At 39.5% G+C, this 16,880-nt stretch overlaps 1 protein-coding gene across 1 annotated transcript; it reads left to right on the top strand.

The window, feature by feature from the left end:
- The first annotated feature begins 799 nt into the window (after positions 1-799).
- LOC148844585 (Ubiquitin carboxyl-terminal hydrolase family protein) lies at positions 800-2,514 on the top strand. The gene has a single exon (XM_088952866.1). It carries the CDS (start codon positions 906-908, stop codon positions 2,181-2,183), a length of 1,278 nt encoding a protein of 425 aa, XP_088808992.1. The 5' UTR covers positions 800-905; the 3' UTR covers positions 2,184-2,514.
- The last annotated feature ends 14,366 nt before the right edge of the window (positions 2,515-16,880 follow it).

The raw sequence follows: 16,880 nt of genomic DNA, 5'->3' as shown, positions 1-16,880 counted from the left end.
AAATTATTAATCAATATGTTAATTTGCATTAAATAACCATGTATTTATTATTTACAAAAAATAATATTTAAAATGTAATATAAATTGAATCTATCAATAATGATAATTATTGTAGTAATTAAAGTCTATGAATTTTCATATAATATGTATCTTCAAATTTTAAATAGATTTGATATATTTTAAGTTAGGATTATTTATTTTTATAAATTATCAATTAATATTTTGATTTACATTTTAATAACATATTTATTGTTTACAAAAATAAAAATATTATTTACCAAAATTTTGAGAATTAATTTTTAGTTGAAATTTTTGTTAATGTTAAAAATTATAAGTAATAAAATAGAAAAAAATGATATAATAATTGAAATATAATAGTTACATATATGCCTTGGACTTTAATATAAAATAAGATAATAATGGCTTTGTGCATGTATTAATTTATAGAAATCTATATAATACATGTCTTGAAATCTTAATTAATGCATATCGATAAAATTGTATAATATCTATGCATTCTATTATATTAATTATAATATATTTCTTTCATATATATACTCTTAAAATATATAATTCTTATGTATTTATACATTATTTATGACTGTTTTAACATTAAATTTATTATTACTAATATATTTATGAAATTAATATTCATTTTCTTAGTCTATTAAAGTGCTTTCATGTTTTTAATTCATATCCATATATTTATAAAATATATCCATATTCATATCTAAATTGTCCAATACATACCCAAAACAATAAAAACGACCCGAGTAGCGAACCCATTTCCGATGGAATGCGCCCAAAATCATCAGCGAAGGAAAAACTCAAACAAGGAAGAAAAGGGAAACGAACGAAAATAGCATCAAAACACGCATCTGGTGGCGACCGGAGAGCGTGCCCACATGAACCCAACTGCTCTCTTCCTTCTGCTGAAACTTCACACTCCACGTCAGACCACCAAGCTTTACCAGCACCTTCAATGGCGAGGACTAGTAAAGGTGAGACTGAAATGGGTGAAGAACAGAGGCCTCGACTACATCATCGATACAGAGACCGATCTCAAAGCTGTTTGTCTACTCAAAGACGCCATCAAACGATCGCCCACCGGCTTCATTACCTCCAAGACGATCTCCGACTGGCAAAAACATCTTGGCCTCACCATTCCTGTCCTCCGCTTCATACGCAGGTACCCGACTCTCTTCCATGAATTCCCTCACACTCGTTATGCTAACCTTCCTTGTTTTCGCCTCACCGATACCGCCCTTCTCTTGGACTCCCAAGAACAAGGTATATACCAAGCCCGAGAGGCTGATACCGTTGAACGGCTCTGTCGAGTTCTAATGATGTTGAAATGCAAAGCGATCCCCTTTCAATCGCTCTATCATTTGAAATGGGATCTGGGTTTACCTGACAATTTTGGTAATATACTAATTCCCAAATACCCAGATCATTTTCGGGTTGTTAAGTCGCAGAGCGGGCTTTCGTGTTTGAGCCTTGCTCAATGGAGAGAAGAATTCGCCGTCTCTGCATTGCAGAAAAGCAACGAGAATTCCGAACTCGGGGATGGGTACCAGCAATTTAAGAGGGGAAGAGCAGCACTGACGTTCCCGATGAATTTTCCAAGGGGTTATGGTGCACAGAAGAAGGTTAAGGCTTGGATGGGGGATTTTCACAAACTGCCTTACATATCCCCCTATGAGGACTCTACTCAGATCGATCCCAATAGTGACCTAATGGAGAAGCGAGTTGTTGGGGTTTTACACGAGTTCTTGAGCTTAACCATCCACAAGAAGACTAAGAGAAACTATTTGAGGAGCTTGAGAGAAGAATTGAATCTGCCTCACAAGTTTACTAGGATTTTTACGAGGTACCCAGGGATTTTCTACCTCTCTTTGAAATGTAAAACGACAACTGTGGCACTCAAGGAAGGGTACCGGCGAGGGAAGTTGGTGGATCCCCATCCCCTTGCCCAAATCAGAGAAAAGTATTACTACGTCATGAAGACGGGTGTTCTTTGTCGAGGTAAAGGCGTGGCACTGTTACCAGAAAAAGATGGCATGATTAATGATGGAGAGAATGGGATGGAACAACAAGAATCAGATGAGGAAGAGGTTGAGACGGGTGATGAATTATATGACGAGGATACATCAGACACCGAAGTGGAGTCTGAGGACGAATAAGACAATGGTTCATAGTGCTTCATCTGACAAGAAAGTTAACAGTTATGGTGATGGGATACTAATTGGCTGAGATTGGTATCGATAGATTATAGAGCTAACTAGCATACCCTAAAATCTATTAATTGATATAAGCCATAGGTTTGATTTTCCAGATCTTGATTGGTAATCATTATGCTTCTCTAAGTATCTGATTATTATTTTCTATGTCTATCTAGTTTTGTATTGCTGATGTCAGTATAACATTGGGATTTTAACGTGTTTCTCTAGAACCAAAGTTGAAAATTAGACAATTAAATGCTTCTTCAATGATAGAAAAAGAAATTCTTGACAATATGGTTATCCATTTGATTTAAACCAGTTTTTCCAGCAGTGACTATCATATCATATACCATATAGTATTTGTATGGCCGATACATGGACCACCAATAAATGTGTTGATATGTCATTGCCATTACATCTTCTTAATTTAAGGTATAAAACGAGTTGTAATTTTTTTCATTACCTGGTCGATGTTCTTTTTTAGCCTTCTTTTCCTATTAGATTTTTCAACTAGCACCTGATAACTTATTCTCGGTGTTGCACTAGTTGGTTTTTATTTTACATGACCAAACCATCTCAATCTACTTTATCTTATCTTGACACTAATTAGTATGAGCCTAAGTTCTTTCAATATATATTCATTTCTAATTTTATCCTTTCTGGTATTAATAGTCGTCCATCTTAACATCCTTATCTCCATTATGCCTATTTGATGGATGTTTTGTTTCTTGATTGCCTGACACTCAGCTCCATGAACGATTAATCCTTAAGTTTCATCCTTATACACTGATAGCAAGAACTACCCAAGTATGACCCTATTTTGTCCCAGTTCCAGTCTATGGATGGCATTCTCTTATATCTCTGTCACCTCACTAAATAAAGGTGATGAAAATGATTTCTTTGAGCCCCTCCCCCACCGCTTTCAGTTTTAGCAGCCTCAACTCTTTTCATTGTATATTGTATATTTATCATAACATCATATGTCTTGTTTTAGTGTGGTTTACTTAGAACCTTTAGACTTAAGAAGTCTATGCCACATGTTTAACTGTACATTTACCCAATTATTTTCATATCAATATAACTGTGCCATCTGTGAACAAAATACATTAGGAAAGATCCTCCACAGGTACACAGGTCCAGTTTCCCATGGGACTGTTACCATGGATTAGATACTAGCCTTACTCCAGAGATTGAGGCAATGTTTGCATTGAAGTTACAGAGGTTTGAAACAGGAGATTCACAATTGGTAATTAGTGGAATGAGAGGAGAGAAGGAAGGGCCTTGGTGGAGGCAGCGTCATATTAGAGAAGCTAAACCCCTCTCAGCTAAAGCGAATAGCTCATTCACCTGGGTCAGGTCGGCTAATGCACTAGCAAATACTCTTGCTAGTTAGAGTTGGGTCACTATAAGACACATTATACATTCGTTTTTCCATTTTCATGCTCTGTACATTTTGTGCTATCGATATTTTTTCTTGCTATCGATGCATGTATATGCTTTTTCGTGCTCTGTATATGTTTTCTTGTTATCGGTTCATTTTTAGGATCTTCTCTTGAATAAGCTTGGTTAACTGATTCCTAAATAATATGGTTTTGATTCAAATGCTGGTATAGACATCTTTCAAACAGAAACTTTACTTGTCTCTTCACCAATTTCTCATGTAACTAGTGCTCCTTTTCCATACCATTCACTTTGTGAATACTTGATTGTGTGAATCTCTACACGTACAACTCAATTCTTTCTCAAAACCCACCAACATACATTAGGAACTCTATGCAGATGCCTTTTTTGAGTAAATAGGACCATATAGTCAAGGTTCAAAATTCCGTCCCGTATTGGCCTGTATCTGCCAATACCCAAAATATGTGTGCTTTTGGGATTTTGACTTATTTCAGGGGGTAGACAGGCCTAAGAGAAGTGCCAACTCCTTTGTGGATACCCTTGCTAAGCAAGAAGTGGGAAAGGAACAAAAGCTCTAGGTTATGTTGTAAATTGTTTTTTTGTTTTCCCTGGGGGAGGGTTAAGAGAGTTTACCTCTCCCTTACTTTCCTTGTACTCATTTCTTATTAATGAAAGCTTTCTTTTGATCTGTTATTGATAAAAAAAGAAGTTCTAGAAACCTCAAGCCTAGTCCCCATAACATCATTGATTGAGAAATCTGCAAAACCTCTTTTGCTAAAATCCTAGTGCCACTTTCACATGCACAATACTTGTTAAGGTTTCAGGCTGGTTCTTTTCTTTGAAAACTACAGCATCCTTTTCCTCCCAAAGCATTCCAAGAGGCAAGAACAGCTGCTCTAGTGCATCTCCACATGATCTTTCCACTTTATGTTGTAGGAGAGAAGCATGTTGAGATGAAAAACTGTCTGAATATGAGCTAGAGCCTACCATTGAAAATCAGAGTGAAAAAAAACTCCCAAATCTTAGTAGCATAGGAACAAGAAGTGAAAGTTTGATAAATGGACTTTCCTTACATAGAGCCATCTGCATTTGCAGTCGTCATTGGTCATAATTTTGTTATGCCACTATCAACAGAAAGCTCTGATCTTATAGGTAGAACATAGCCATAGAGCTTGAACAAGATGAAATCTGATTCAGCCATCACTCCTCACAAAACGGTGCTCACACCGTACTCACAGCCACTTGCAGATGTGCATTGAGAATACCTCCCGTGAATAAAAACAAAGTACTGGAGCTATTCTCAATACATGGTTGCAAGTGACTGTGAGTACGGCGTGAGCACATTTTGTGAGGACTGAATCCAAGTTCAAACAAGATGTTCCAAATGCAATGGAGTGGCAAGAGAGGAGAGAAAAGATGCACAAGAAAAAATTCTTACGTGAATCAACAGATCATACCTTTTTTGTCCCTACCTAATGGGAGAAGAAAAACACTAGATGATAATCCAAAATATTGTTAATATCTTGCATTCTGTTATCTCTTAAGCCTCTCTAAAACCCAAATCTCTAATTAAAACCTTCATCTGACTAAGTAATACAGGAAACAACTGGATTGGACCTAATTTAAACTAAAATAGAACATAAAAATTAGGAAAAGGAGATGCTAAAAGGAATTTACCCCATTAAAATTCTTCTCAGAACCTTAAATAAGAGCCAGTTACAAGATCATATCCGATAGATATCAAGAAGGATGAAAGAAGAGAACGAATATATTTCTTAGGAAAAGATAACATAGCTACCCCTACTCACACCTGCATCCTACCCATTACCCCTGATTCCGTCAATGTTTGTCGGCAAAATGGCACAGCTTGTCCTCTTCCAAGGGATATCTCTATAACAACTTTCCCTATAATACAAAATTTTATCACTCAATTTCCCTATCCTAATCCTCCAACCCCCCCCCCCCCCACCTTATGGCAACCCTAGTCATCAAAAACAAATAGATTAGATAAATTGAAAAAAAAAAAAGATTTAATCAATGTGATCTCATTCCCGAAGAAATGCAATTCTTTCTCCAAACTAAAAATTTCCTACCATATCCATTACAAACTGGATATTAGAATTCCACTGGGACCATGAGCAAGCCAAGGTAACTCATGGGAAGAAGAGAAATTTCACGGCCTAGTCTCTGAAAATTCTTTTAAATAATTGATAATCACCTTTAGCCCTTGAATACCCTTTACTCCATCTTCTTCATAAAAAATGATACTATCGTCTGCAATTGCAGGTGGGAAGCAATAACCTCCTCTCTATCCACCCAAATACCTTTCAGCAAAGCCACCTAATCTGCTTTGCAGACCAATCTATTTAACACCCTAAAACCTTTCAACAAACCTACTTTCATTCCAATTGACTTTAAGGTCTGAAGTTCTTTCAAATAGTTGATAATCACCTTTAGCCCTTGAAAGCCCTTCAGGCTTCACTCCATCCTCTTCACAAAAAATGATACTCTTATCAGCAAATTGCAGGTAGAAAACTACTACCTCCTCTCTATACACCCTAAAACCTTTCAGCAAACCCACCAAGTCTCCTCTGCACACCAATCTATTTATTTAACACATCGATCATAGAGTAAAAAGAAAGGGTAAACTATTAACAGTTGAGACCATCTACAACACCTGCAAGAAAAAAAAAATGATCTGTTACATGTTGAAGGGAGTCAAGGGACTAACATAGCTAGGTACAGACCTAAAAGGACTAGGGTGGAAGTAATAAGAAATGATTTAAGCACCCATAATTTAATGATGGATATGATACTGAAGAGAACGGAATGGTGAAACAGGATTCATGTAGCCAACCTGATTGTAGTTGGGACGAGGCTTAGATGATTATGAGATCTTTGTAAGTTGATAATCTAAATAGAGTAATGAAATTGATCTCATAGTTTTTTTTTTTTTTTGATAATTGAAATAATTTTATTAATCAGCAATAGACAATAGTACAAAGTCCCCAAGGAAAGGCACGAGTTGCAACCTCTCCGGGCTAGTTAAGTACAGATTTCCAAATTAATAACAACTTACAAAGAAGCACAAAAAAGATCTTCCCTAGAAACCCCTTGTTTGGCTAAAGCTCCAGCCAAAGAATTAGCAGACCTACTAACCCATTTTACCTCAACTCTCATATTGCTGGTTAACCACTTTACTTTTTTTATGAGATCTTTGTAGCCCCAAATGGTGGTATCCAAGTTTATGAGCCACCTTGTTACCACCTGAGAGTCCCCTTCAACTAGGAGATGCTCCACCCCAAGTTGGTTGGCGATCTGAATTCCTTGTACTGCAGCAAGGATTTCTGCCCTTGTGGAATCCCCCACTCCCACCGGTTCTGAGAATAGGGACCTTGGTTGCTTCCATCAAAGTTCAGCTTGATGACACATTCCAAAGGCGGAACCCATTCTGACAGAATTCTATCCTTCTTTGTTGAAGTGTTAGCTATTACTAGCGAATTCCTCCACAAGTCATCAAAGATATCCACAGTTTTCAGCCAATGGATTGCTATTGTTAGGATACAATCATTCATTTCATTTAACCCTCTTTTCTTCTCTAAGAAAATTATTGCATTCCTTTCCTCCCAAAGAGTCCACAGAGTGGCTGCCCTAACACATTTCCACATGACCTTACTTTCTAGTGTGTCAAACAAATACAAATGGGTTGAATAACAAGCTTAAATCAGAAGGCATTGACCACCTACCTCCAAATAAACAGAGGCTCCACCTCCATATAGTTGTAGAAAAGGAATAGGAGATCAGCAAATGGAAACAGTCCTCATTCTCGGCCTTACACAAGGAACACCAATTTGGGGAAAGACAAAGCGAGGGTCTCTTTTTCTATAAGTTTTCCAAAGTATTGATTTTCCCATAGAAGACTTCCCAGCAGAATACAACAATTTTTGGGGGAATAGGTCGCGCCCAGACTTCTTTGACAGGGAATCCTTGGGAAATGGGGTTAGAACTGAGGGATTTTAGAAAAGAAGAGCAAGTAAAAGTACCTTTTGGAAGAGGAGTCCAAACCCTTTGATCAGAAGAACTGGGGTCCAAGCAAACGGATTCTAGTAAATGAATTAGCTCAATAACACAACTCGACTCACCATCCCTTAACCCTCTACGAAACTCAAAGTCCTAGTTTAAAGATTAGGGGTTTAACGGCCTCGGGAGAAAAGTTGCAATTGGCTCATGTTTGTGAAGGGAAAGGGAATAGAGCGAGGGGAAACAATCTTTGAGGGGTTGAGTACCCACCCAAATATCCTCCCAGAACAGAATAGCATTACCAGAACAAGCATCATACCTGATGAATCTGAGGAAGCGAGGGAGGATACCATGTGTAGCCTTCTAAGGAGTGGTAAGGGTAGCTCGGCGAGATATCCCGGAATCCCAACCATTTCCTACACAATCATGAATGCTTGCCACCACCTCATGCCATAATCTCTCTCTCTCTTGGGGCCATCTCCACAGCCACTTCCCTAGAAGGGCTACATTCTTCAGCACTATGTTCCCTATCCCTAAACTCCCTTCTTCCTTTGGTTTGTTAACTATCTCCCATTTGATCAAGTGATCATTTTTCACTTCTCCAGGTTCCCATAGAAAGTCCCTCATTCTCTTCTCCAGTTTCTTAACCTCCCTTGGAGGAATCTTGAACACTGAAAGGAAGTAGGTTGGAAGGTTGGCAAGTGTAGCCTTAATTAAAGTCAGCCTACCCCCAATTGAAATGTAATTCTTTTTCCAAGCCGCCAAGCACTTATCAAATTTCTCCACAATAGGGGCCCAAAAACTACTTTCTTTAGGATTGGCTCCTAAGGGTAACCCTAAGTATGTCAAAGGCCAAGAAGAAATATTACAACATAGGCATTTTGCAATGGATTCCATCTCCCTATTCTCCAAGTTTACTCTAGCCACACTACTTTTATCAAAATTTACCTTCAAGTTGGAAATCCTCTCAAAAGTACTTATTAAAATCTTAAGGTTCTCCACTTTGCTCAACTCATTCCCTTCACAGAAAATAACAATATCATCAGCAAACTGAAGGTGAGTTACTGGAATGCCTCTGCTGCCTATTCTCCATCCCTTTATTTGGCCCTCCTCGTCTAGTTTGGAGATCATCCTACTAAAGACATCAACAACAAGTGTAAAGAGGGAAGGGGAGAGTGGATCCCCTTGTCTTAAGCCTCTATTGACTGGAAAAAAGGTCCTTAACCACCCCATTCACCAACACTGAATAACGACTAGCTATTCACCATTTGTCCCCAAATCCACGTCTTCTTGACATCTCCAGCAGGAAACCCCAATCCACTAAGTCATAGGCTTTCTCCAAGTCCAGTTTGCAAACAAATCCTTTCCTGCCCGATCTCCTTATCTCTTCCACACTCTCATTTGCAATAAGGATCTAATCTGTAATTTGTCTATCCTGTATAAAGGCTCTTTGTGCTTGGCTAACGAGAGAGGGGAAAACTGTTTTAATCCTTCTAGAGAGCACTTTTGTCAGAATCTTATAGATGCTTGTCACCAGGCTAATTGGCCGAAAATCTTTGGGGTGTCTGGCATCATTCTTTTTGGGAATTAAGGCTATAAAGGTGGCATTGATTCCAGGACTCACAAAATGTTTATCCTCAAATTCTCTAAATACTCCAATTAAGTCTTCTTTGACTATGTCCCAACAGTCCTGATAAAATGCCATCGTAAATCCGTCAGGACCCGGTGCCTTAGCCTTATCCATAGAAAAAACAGCTTGTTTAATTTCTCTTCCTCAATCATTCTTTCTAGCCATCCCTTATTTGTTTAGTTCAAAGTTGGCCAATTCTCCTCCCCTACTATTAACTGATTCTCTAAGGGTCTTTGAAAGATGGATTTGAAGTGATCCACAATCCTACTGGCAATCTCCTCTTGAGAGGTTATCTCCACACCATCAACCTCAAGCTTTAGTATCAAATTTTTCCTCCTTCTCCCATTAGCCAAAGCATGAAAGAATTTGGTATTCCCATCCCCTTCCTTGATCCACTTATGTCTGGATTTTTGTCTCCAAGAGATCTCCTCCTTCAACAAAGTCTCCTCTAACTCCTTTTTCAGTTTCCTCCTCATTTATCTATCTTGCTCATCCATCATCCCTCGGGATTCTTTTGCATCTAACTCCTCAATCTGAACCAATAGTCTAGCTTTTACCTCCACCACTCTTCCAAATTGATCTTTATTCCATTCTTTTATTTTGCTTCTCAACCTTTTTAATTTTTTGTGGAATCTAACCCCATCCCATTTCACTTCTCTCATCTCTTCAATCCACCATTCCTTAACCTTAGGCAAGAAGTCCGAGTGTGTCAACCACATATTTTCAAACCTGAATGGTCTAGGTCCATTACCAAGAGGTTCTTGTCCTACTTCTATAGGGTAGTGATCATAGGTTATCCTAGGTAGGGCCTTAGCCACCAAACCTCTCCAGTGGCTCTCCCAATCCTCATTAAATAGGAATCTATCAAGCTTTGAGCAGGTTGGGTTTTCTTGGAGGTTGGACCAATTGAAGGTAGCCTGTAGTAAAGGAAGCTCCCCCGTAACTCACAGGAATTTATTAAGTCGTTGAACTTCCTCATACCAGTTGTAATGGCCTGCCTAGGATTATTTGACTCATTTGTGAATCTTATTGCATTAAAACCAAGGACCTTCCCACAAACCTTGAATTCCATGAAGCTCCTCCCATAACTCATTCCTCTCTCTGTGATTATTTGGACCGTACACATTTGTTAGCACCCAATAAATCCATCTTCCACCATTCTAAATTTGAGGGATACAATGAAGTTTCCTATTAGCTCCTCTATTGGTTCTACGAAGTCCTCCCTCCACAATGTTACTATTCCCCCCCGAGGCTCCCCACGATGGAGCTGAGCACCATCTTACCCCTCTTATTTTCTAGATCTCCCTGACCCACCTTCTATCCAGTTCAGCTAATTTTGTCTCCTGCAACATCACAACATCAGGTCTTTCTCTCCTAAGTAGCTCCTTAATCGATCTCCTTTTTTCTGACACTACCCAAACCCCTTACATTCCAGCTTATTATCTTCATTACCTTTTAACAATTTAGCCCTCCAATATAGTGTTTCTTCATTTAGAACCCTTCTTTCTTTCCCCTCTACCATTGAACTCGATATCCCCTTCAATGTCCATTATTAGTCTCTCTACTTCAGACTTTTTCTTCTTTTTCCTACCCTTATTTCCCACCGACTTCCTATTTTGCCCTTTATTTCCTAATTCCTGCCCCAATCTATTTGTTCATGCCTCTAACTCGGGGTTTTTTGGAGACACTTCTATCATTTCCTCCTATTTATACTCCTACAACAGGGCACAAATCTGCTCCCAAATCCATTCTAACTCCTTTTGTTTCCTTTCTAACAACCCAACTCCCTTCTCTGATCGGACTCCATCATTATCAATCGCCACTTCCCTGCTACCAGTTGGTTGGTTTGGTTGGGATTCCAAGACATCTGTTACAGGTAGAGAACCCAAGTTAGTATCTAAAACCAAATAGACAGGCTTACTTGGAATTAACATAGATGGTTGCATGTGGACCGGCTGCTAGGTATAAATTCTTGGAGTCAGGACTAGGCCCTTCCCCTTTTCCGGACTCAGCCATGGAAGCGGACTAGGTACAACCAATACTTCCTCACCCTCTACAGTCATAGAAACTTCACTTCTCTTTTCCTCTACATGAATCCTTAGGTAAGGTTCCAAGTCTGATTCATGTCCCCTTGGCCTGATGTCCTAACTAGGCTGCACATATGGAATGGACTCGTTTATTGGCCGGGATGCACTCTGCCTTACCTCTTTAAGTGTTCCCATTGGGAAAGATCTGTTCTCCGCTGCTAAGGCTCACTCTTCTTTGCGTTTTGATATTACCAGAATATTGCGAATCCGTCTCCTCTAGGAATAACAGTTCTGTGTTTAGGCTACCCTCTTCCAGTATATCTCTTGGTTTTTGGAGGTCGATACTTCCCAAGTTAATGATTTCTTCCAAACCTGAACCGGAATCAGAAAGTTCTTTATCATCTGTCAATCTTTTTGAATCAGAGTCGAAAACCTCACTGCTCTTCACACTTTTGGGGTTACGGCGTTCATGTTCCTTATGCGGCATCTTCTTCGGGGGTCTCCATTGTAACGAGCTGGAGACCTTCGCTGAACTGTTCGAACGAGAGAAAGGGCTTGAGGAAGACGATGGTATATGGATTTTACTGTCTACCTAAGGAGCCAACCTTGTCACGTGCTCCTTTAAGTTGTCATGCACCCCCCTCACTCTTGGGTCTTTTAAGCATAGCCCACTTAACTTTTCGGGCCTACTGGCCCAGAATTACAATTTAGAGATGGGCCTGCTGGTTGGACCCCCATGCATATTCCTGAGGCTACCAATACCTCTGCCCGACCTAATGAATCACCTCCCTCCTCCCGTATTGCACTCGGACCATTCCTCTCCACTGGAGTAAATTGCTTAGGTCCACAAGCAACTGCCTGAGCAAAAGAAACTTTGGTTTTCCCACCGTTGCCTTGTGTAACACGTCTAACACTTCTAATGGTTTCCTGATCTGAGTCTTTTGGCCTGCCTAAAGGCTGTCCTTCCATTCTTGTGAAAACTCCTTGTTTCTTTTTTACAGCCACTTTCAGACTGCCATGTAGCTGCAGCTCCTCCACCACTTCGTCTTCCTCCTGCCTTGCTTCTCTCCACAGGGTAGCTTCAATGGAGGACAGTAACCACACTGGGAAGAACAAACCCTCCACAGCTACATTCACCTTCCTCGGTATATCTTCTGGTTTTACACCACCTAGTAGAATGGCTGCACTTCGCAGGTCTCCCCAGAAAACACCATCAAGGTGAGCTCCACACAACAAAGCAATTGAGTTTGCTGTTTTTTGATTCCAGAGATGGAATGGCAACCCAAGCACTCGAACAATTACATTATCTTCCACTGAGAACACTTTTGAATTTGATGAAAACGACCATTTAAAAACCGAGAAGGTTCCCAGATCATCTTGGATACTTAGGGCTCTAACATTTACCTGGTTTTCAAGAGGGTCCAACACTGCCTTAGCAGGATCGAACGGGGTCACAATAAAGGTGCTTCTTAGCTCCATCTTGCTCTTCAACATTTCTGCAACTTTCCACCAGTCTGTCACCACCCCTCCTGCTTCAACCACTAGCATTCTATCCCATTTTCCTTTTGTCCCCTCTGCTACCAATGAAGGGTCCCTCCTACTATTTGCCATGGCAACAAACTATTTGTCTGTATCCTCTTTTTTACACAAAAACTGGCTTCTGGTTTCTGGTCGTTGTCCCCTTTCATCAACTTTCATATTCTCTTTATTCTCCATTCTCCTTCTATTTAGAAAATCTGTTAGTGTCCCAGCAATCCTTCTCCACCCTTGATCATTCTTCCCTTGAGGAAGACATATCATCTGTTTTCTTCCTTTAGAGAAATATTCAGCTAAAGAAATAAATGCACCTTTTGCATTCTTCTTGTTCTCCAGCACATACCTCCTACCCGATCCTGAGAAATTTTCTTTCCGATATTTCAGCTTCCCTTTAGCAGCTGCATCAGAGACAAACTCTTTCACCCATTCAATCATTTCTGAGCCTTCCACAAGGATCGTGGCTCTCTTCTGTTCTCTTACTTTCAAACCCATCCTTCCTTTGATCCGTATCTCTTCGAAGAGGAACTCTTTGGCCTCTATCTTCAGAGCTGACCTCCATTTTACTTTCTCCACGAAACCTCCCTCCACTTTCTCCACGAAGCCTCCCATCCTGAAATTGATAGTTTACACTCTCCATACCATTATCACCCAAAAAACTAATTGGTGGTGGGATGGCTGAAAGAGAGGAAACAAAAGGAAGCTTAAATCTGGACCAACAAAAAAAATTACAAGAGAGACAATCAGGTTTGCTGGTCTACCCTTGGGCCTGGAGCCTCCATCCAAAGTTTCATCTCCCAACTCCCCTTCAAGAAAGAGTCTGTTAAAGTATTAGCTGATCTGGGGGCTCACTTGAACAAGCTACTCAAGGGGGCAGAAGCTTTTGCTTCTCCAAGGTTAAATCTAAGAGGCCAAGGACCTTCCTCAGCTGACGACATTTAGTCTTTCACCACCTTGTAGTCCCCTTCAATCATCAATGCATCCAACCTGAAGAGATGCCAAACTTCAAACCTTGTAATAGTACAATCAATTTTGCTCTTAACAAGTTGGAGAAATTGCCTTCTCCAATTGGTCTGGAGAAGTTCATGAGAATTGTCCCACCATGACATCTAATAACTCTGCCCCACCCCACCTCAAATGATCTGGGGTTACCCAAGGCACAACCATCAAAGTTAAATTTAATCCCTCCCCTTTCCAGTGCAGACTGGTATCGGATGATATAATGTATATGATGAGCATGGCCTTCTACCACCAGCCAGTCCCAAAAGATGGAATCTATTGATACACTCAAATTCATTTATTTCTCTGATAGAAATCTAGTGGACTACTCTCTAAGCTATAAGATCATTGGTGGTATTTACATCCTGTTTCATATTGATAACTCTTGCATTTGTCTCAATCCAAACACTCCAGAAAACAGCTGCTCTTGTACATCTTCGCATAATTTATCAAACTTTGGTTTTTGGACAAGCAGTATGTTAGGTTTGAATAAATCCATGATATCAGAAGGTAATGCCCATGAAGCTCTGAAAGAAGGGAGGAAATGGTTCCATATAGCCATTCTAGGAAAAAGGAAAAAAAAAGGGTTAAGAGGTGAAATTATCGATGAGGTGGGATATCTTAGAATGTTGAGCTATATGGGGCAATTGAGTTTATAGAACTCTGAGGAAGTTTATCACAAAATGACAGTAAAGTTCCCCTTGGTGGGTGAAAAACCCTGAGAATCCCAGAAATTGGGCTTAGAAATCAAGTTTGAGAAAACTCTCAGGGGAATGTTGGTATGCCTATACTTATGAAAAAAAAAAAAAGAATGTTGGTATACCTAAACTAAGGGGACTGTCAGAATCAAACCTTAGTTTTTCCATTGCCTGAAGGGGGAGAGAAATGGAAAGCTTCCTTGGATGACTCTGGAGGGATTTCTAGAATGGATCAATGCCTTCGATATAACAGGAAAGATTATTGGATTTTTAGAGGCTACTAGGTTGGGTGGAGAGAGAGAGAGAGAGAGAGAGAGAGAGAGATTTGCATTGTTCAAAGAATACTCTTAAGTCGTCCATACCTACCTAAATTAAGAGAACACAGCTATAGATAGAGTTGCCACTGTAAACCACTCTGGCTCATTAACAACTTATCCTATGCCTTTGAAATTTTAAACATAAGATACTCAACCCCAAATACACTAGAAAATGACAAAAGTACCCTAGGTTCAACCTCTTATTTTGGGACAAACATTATGGCTATCAGGTGATAAATAATTTAATGTATAATCATCATATAAGACCTATGTTGTAGAGAGAGTGTTGGGCAATTAAGAAACAGTATCTCCAAGAAATCAGTATGGCAGAAATACAAATGCTTCAATGAGTGGAAAAACTAGAAATGGCAGGGTTAGAAATGAAATCAGATGAAGGTACCTAGGAGAGGCTCCAATAGGTGACAAAAGGAGAAAAAGCAGATTGAAATGGTTTGGTCTCGTGCATTGAAGGCCATCTACAAGACTACAACACCTGTTGGAAAAAAGTGATCTATTGCAAGTTGAAGGGACTAGAAGAGCTGGGAGTGAATTAAAAAGGACTTTGAGTGGAAGTAATAAGAAATGGCTTAAGTAGGGTTATGACACTTTGAGGTTCAAAATATCAATACGCCGGTAGGGGCATATCGGGTGTTTCAATACTTGTTTTTTTACCTTTTTTTATTTTTATTTTTTTTCAAAATTGGCTCAATGGAGCCGGTCTAGGACCCCTCCATCCCCTGAACTAGTCAAACCGTCGATACACCCACTGTAGGGGCGTATCAGAAGGGTCCCAGAACAATGCATATCAGTCGATACGGGCCGATACGTAACGATACTTTGAACATTTGTCACTGAACAGAACAGAATGGCAAAATAGGATAAATGTAGCATTCCTATATAATTGGAACAAGGTGTGATTCCATATTTGATGTCCTCATTATTGTGGTAAATTGAATACTAATACACATGAATTTGGACAAATTGATAAGGTCAGCAGCCCTAGTTGCAGGACCTATGGTCATATAAACTTCTGATGCACCAAAAAAATCTAATTTCCTGATTCCTTTTGGTGTTTTTGGAACAAATCCCAGATGAAGTCACCTTAAGGCCTCGTTCGTTTGTAACAGTTACCCAAGAAGCATTTACCTAGGTAAGTGCACTTACCCATGTTCTTTTGATTTTTACGATTCCCAGGTAAATAATAAAATGACATTTCTACCCATCAAAAGTAACTCTTAGGCCTCATTCGTTTAGCACTATCAAACTTACCTGGGTAAATTCACTTACCCAAGTAAGTGTTTCCTGTGTAAAATTTACCCGGGAAAGTTTATTACCCATGTTCTTTTAGTTGAAACTTACCCAGGTAAATTCCACACTCCAACTTACCCATGTTCTTTTGTCTCACCAACTTTCCTGGGTAAGAAGCCAATATGTTACATTATTGCTAAAATTACCCTTGTGGAGGTTTTGCTAAAATTAACCTGTGTAATAGGTCCATGCCATATCAAAAGGAACTCAATCAATCACAAACCAATCACTATTGACAACCAAAGTTCAAAATATCAATATGCCTGATATGCCGATAGGGGCGTATTAGGCATTTCAATATCATTTTTTACATTTTATTTTCCAAAACTGGTTCAGGGGAGTCGGTCTAGGACCCCTCCATCCCCTGAACTGGTCAAACCCCCAATACACCTACTGTAGGGGCATATTGGAAGGGTCCGGGAATGATACATATCAGACGGTACGTAACGATACTTTGAACCTTGTTGCCAACATTACCCTTTTTGGGTATTGCTACAGCACCACCAATACCTAGCTCCTCGAGAAAGAAACCAAAGCTGAAAAGAAACCCCTAAAAACTTTGTGAGTAGGGCTAATAGAAAAGACAAGAAAACTTGGAAACCCATGAACTGTGAAACCCAGAAAGGAAAACGGTTGGAACAAGACTAGAGAAACTCGAGAAATTAATGGAAGGTAGTTAACAACACGGGTATTTTTTTATTAAGGTGGATATTTTCGACTTGGGA

Source organism: Nelumbo lutea, chromosome 7, assembly GCF_056320005.1.
Source record: "Nelumbo lutea isolate HS-2025 chromosome 7, American lotus-T2T, whole genome shotgun sequence".
NCBI lineage: Eukaryota > Viridiplantae > Streptophyta > Magnoliopsida > Proteales > Nelumbonaceae > Nelumbo > Nelumbo lutea.
This window is presented reverse-complemented; position numbering and strand designations above follow the sequence as displayed.

Bases quoted from the DNA above. Each gene is read 5' to 3' on its own strand.
- LOC148844585 (XM_088952866.1), top strand. From the start codon at position 906: ATGAACCCAACTGCTCTCTTCCTTCTGCTGAAACTTCACACTCCACGT.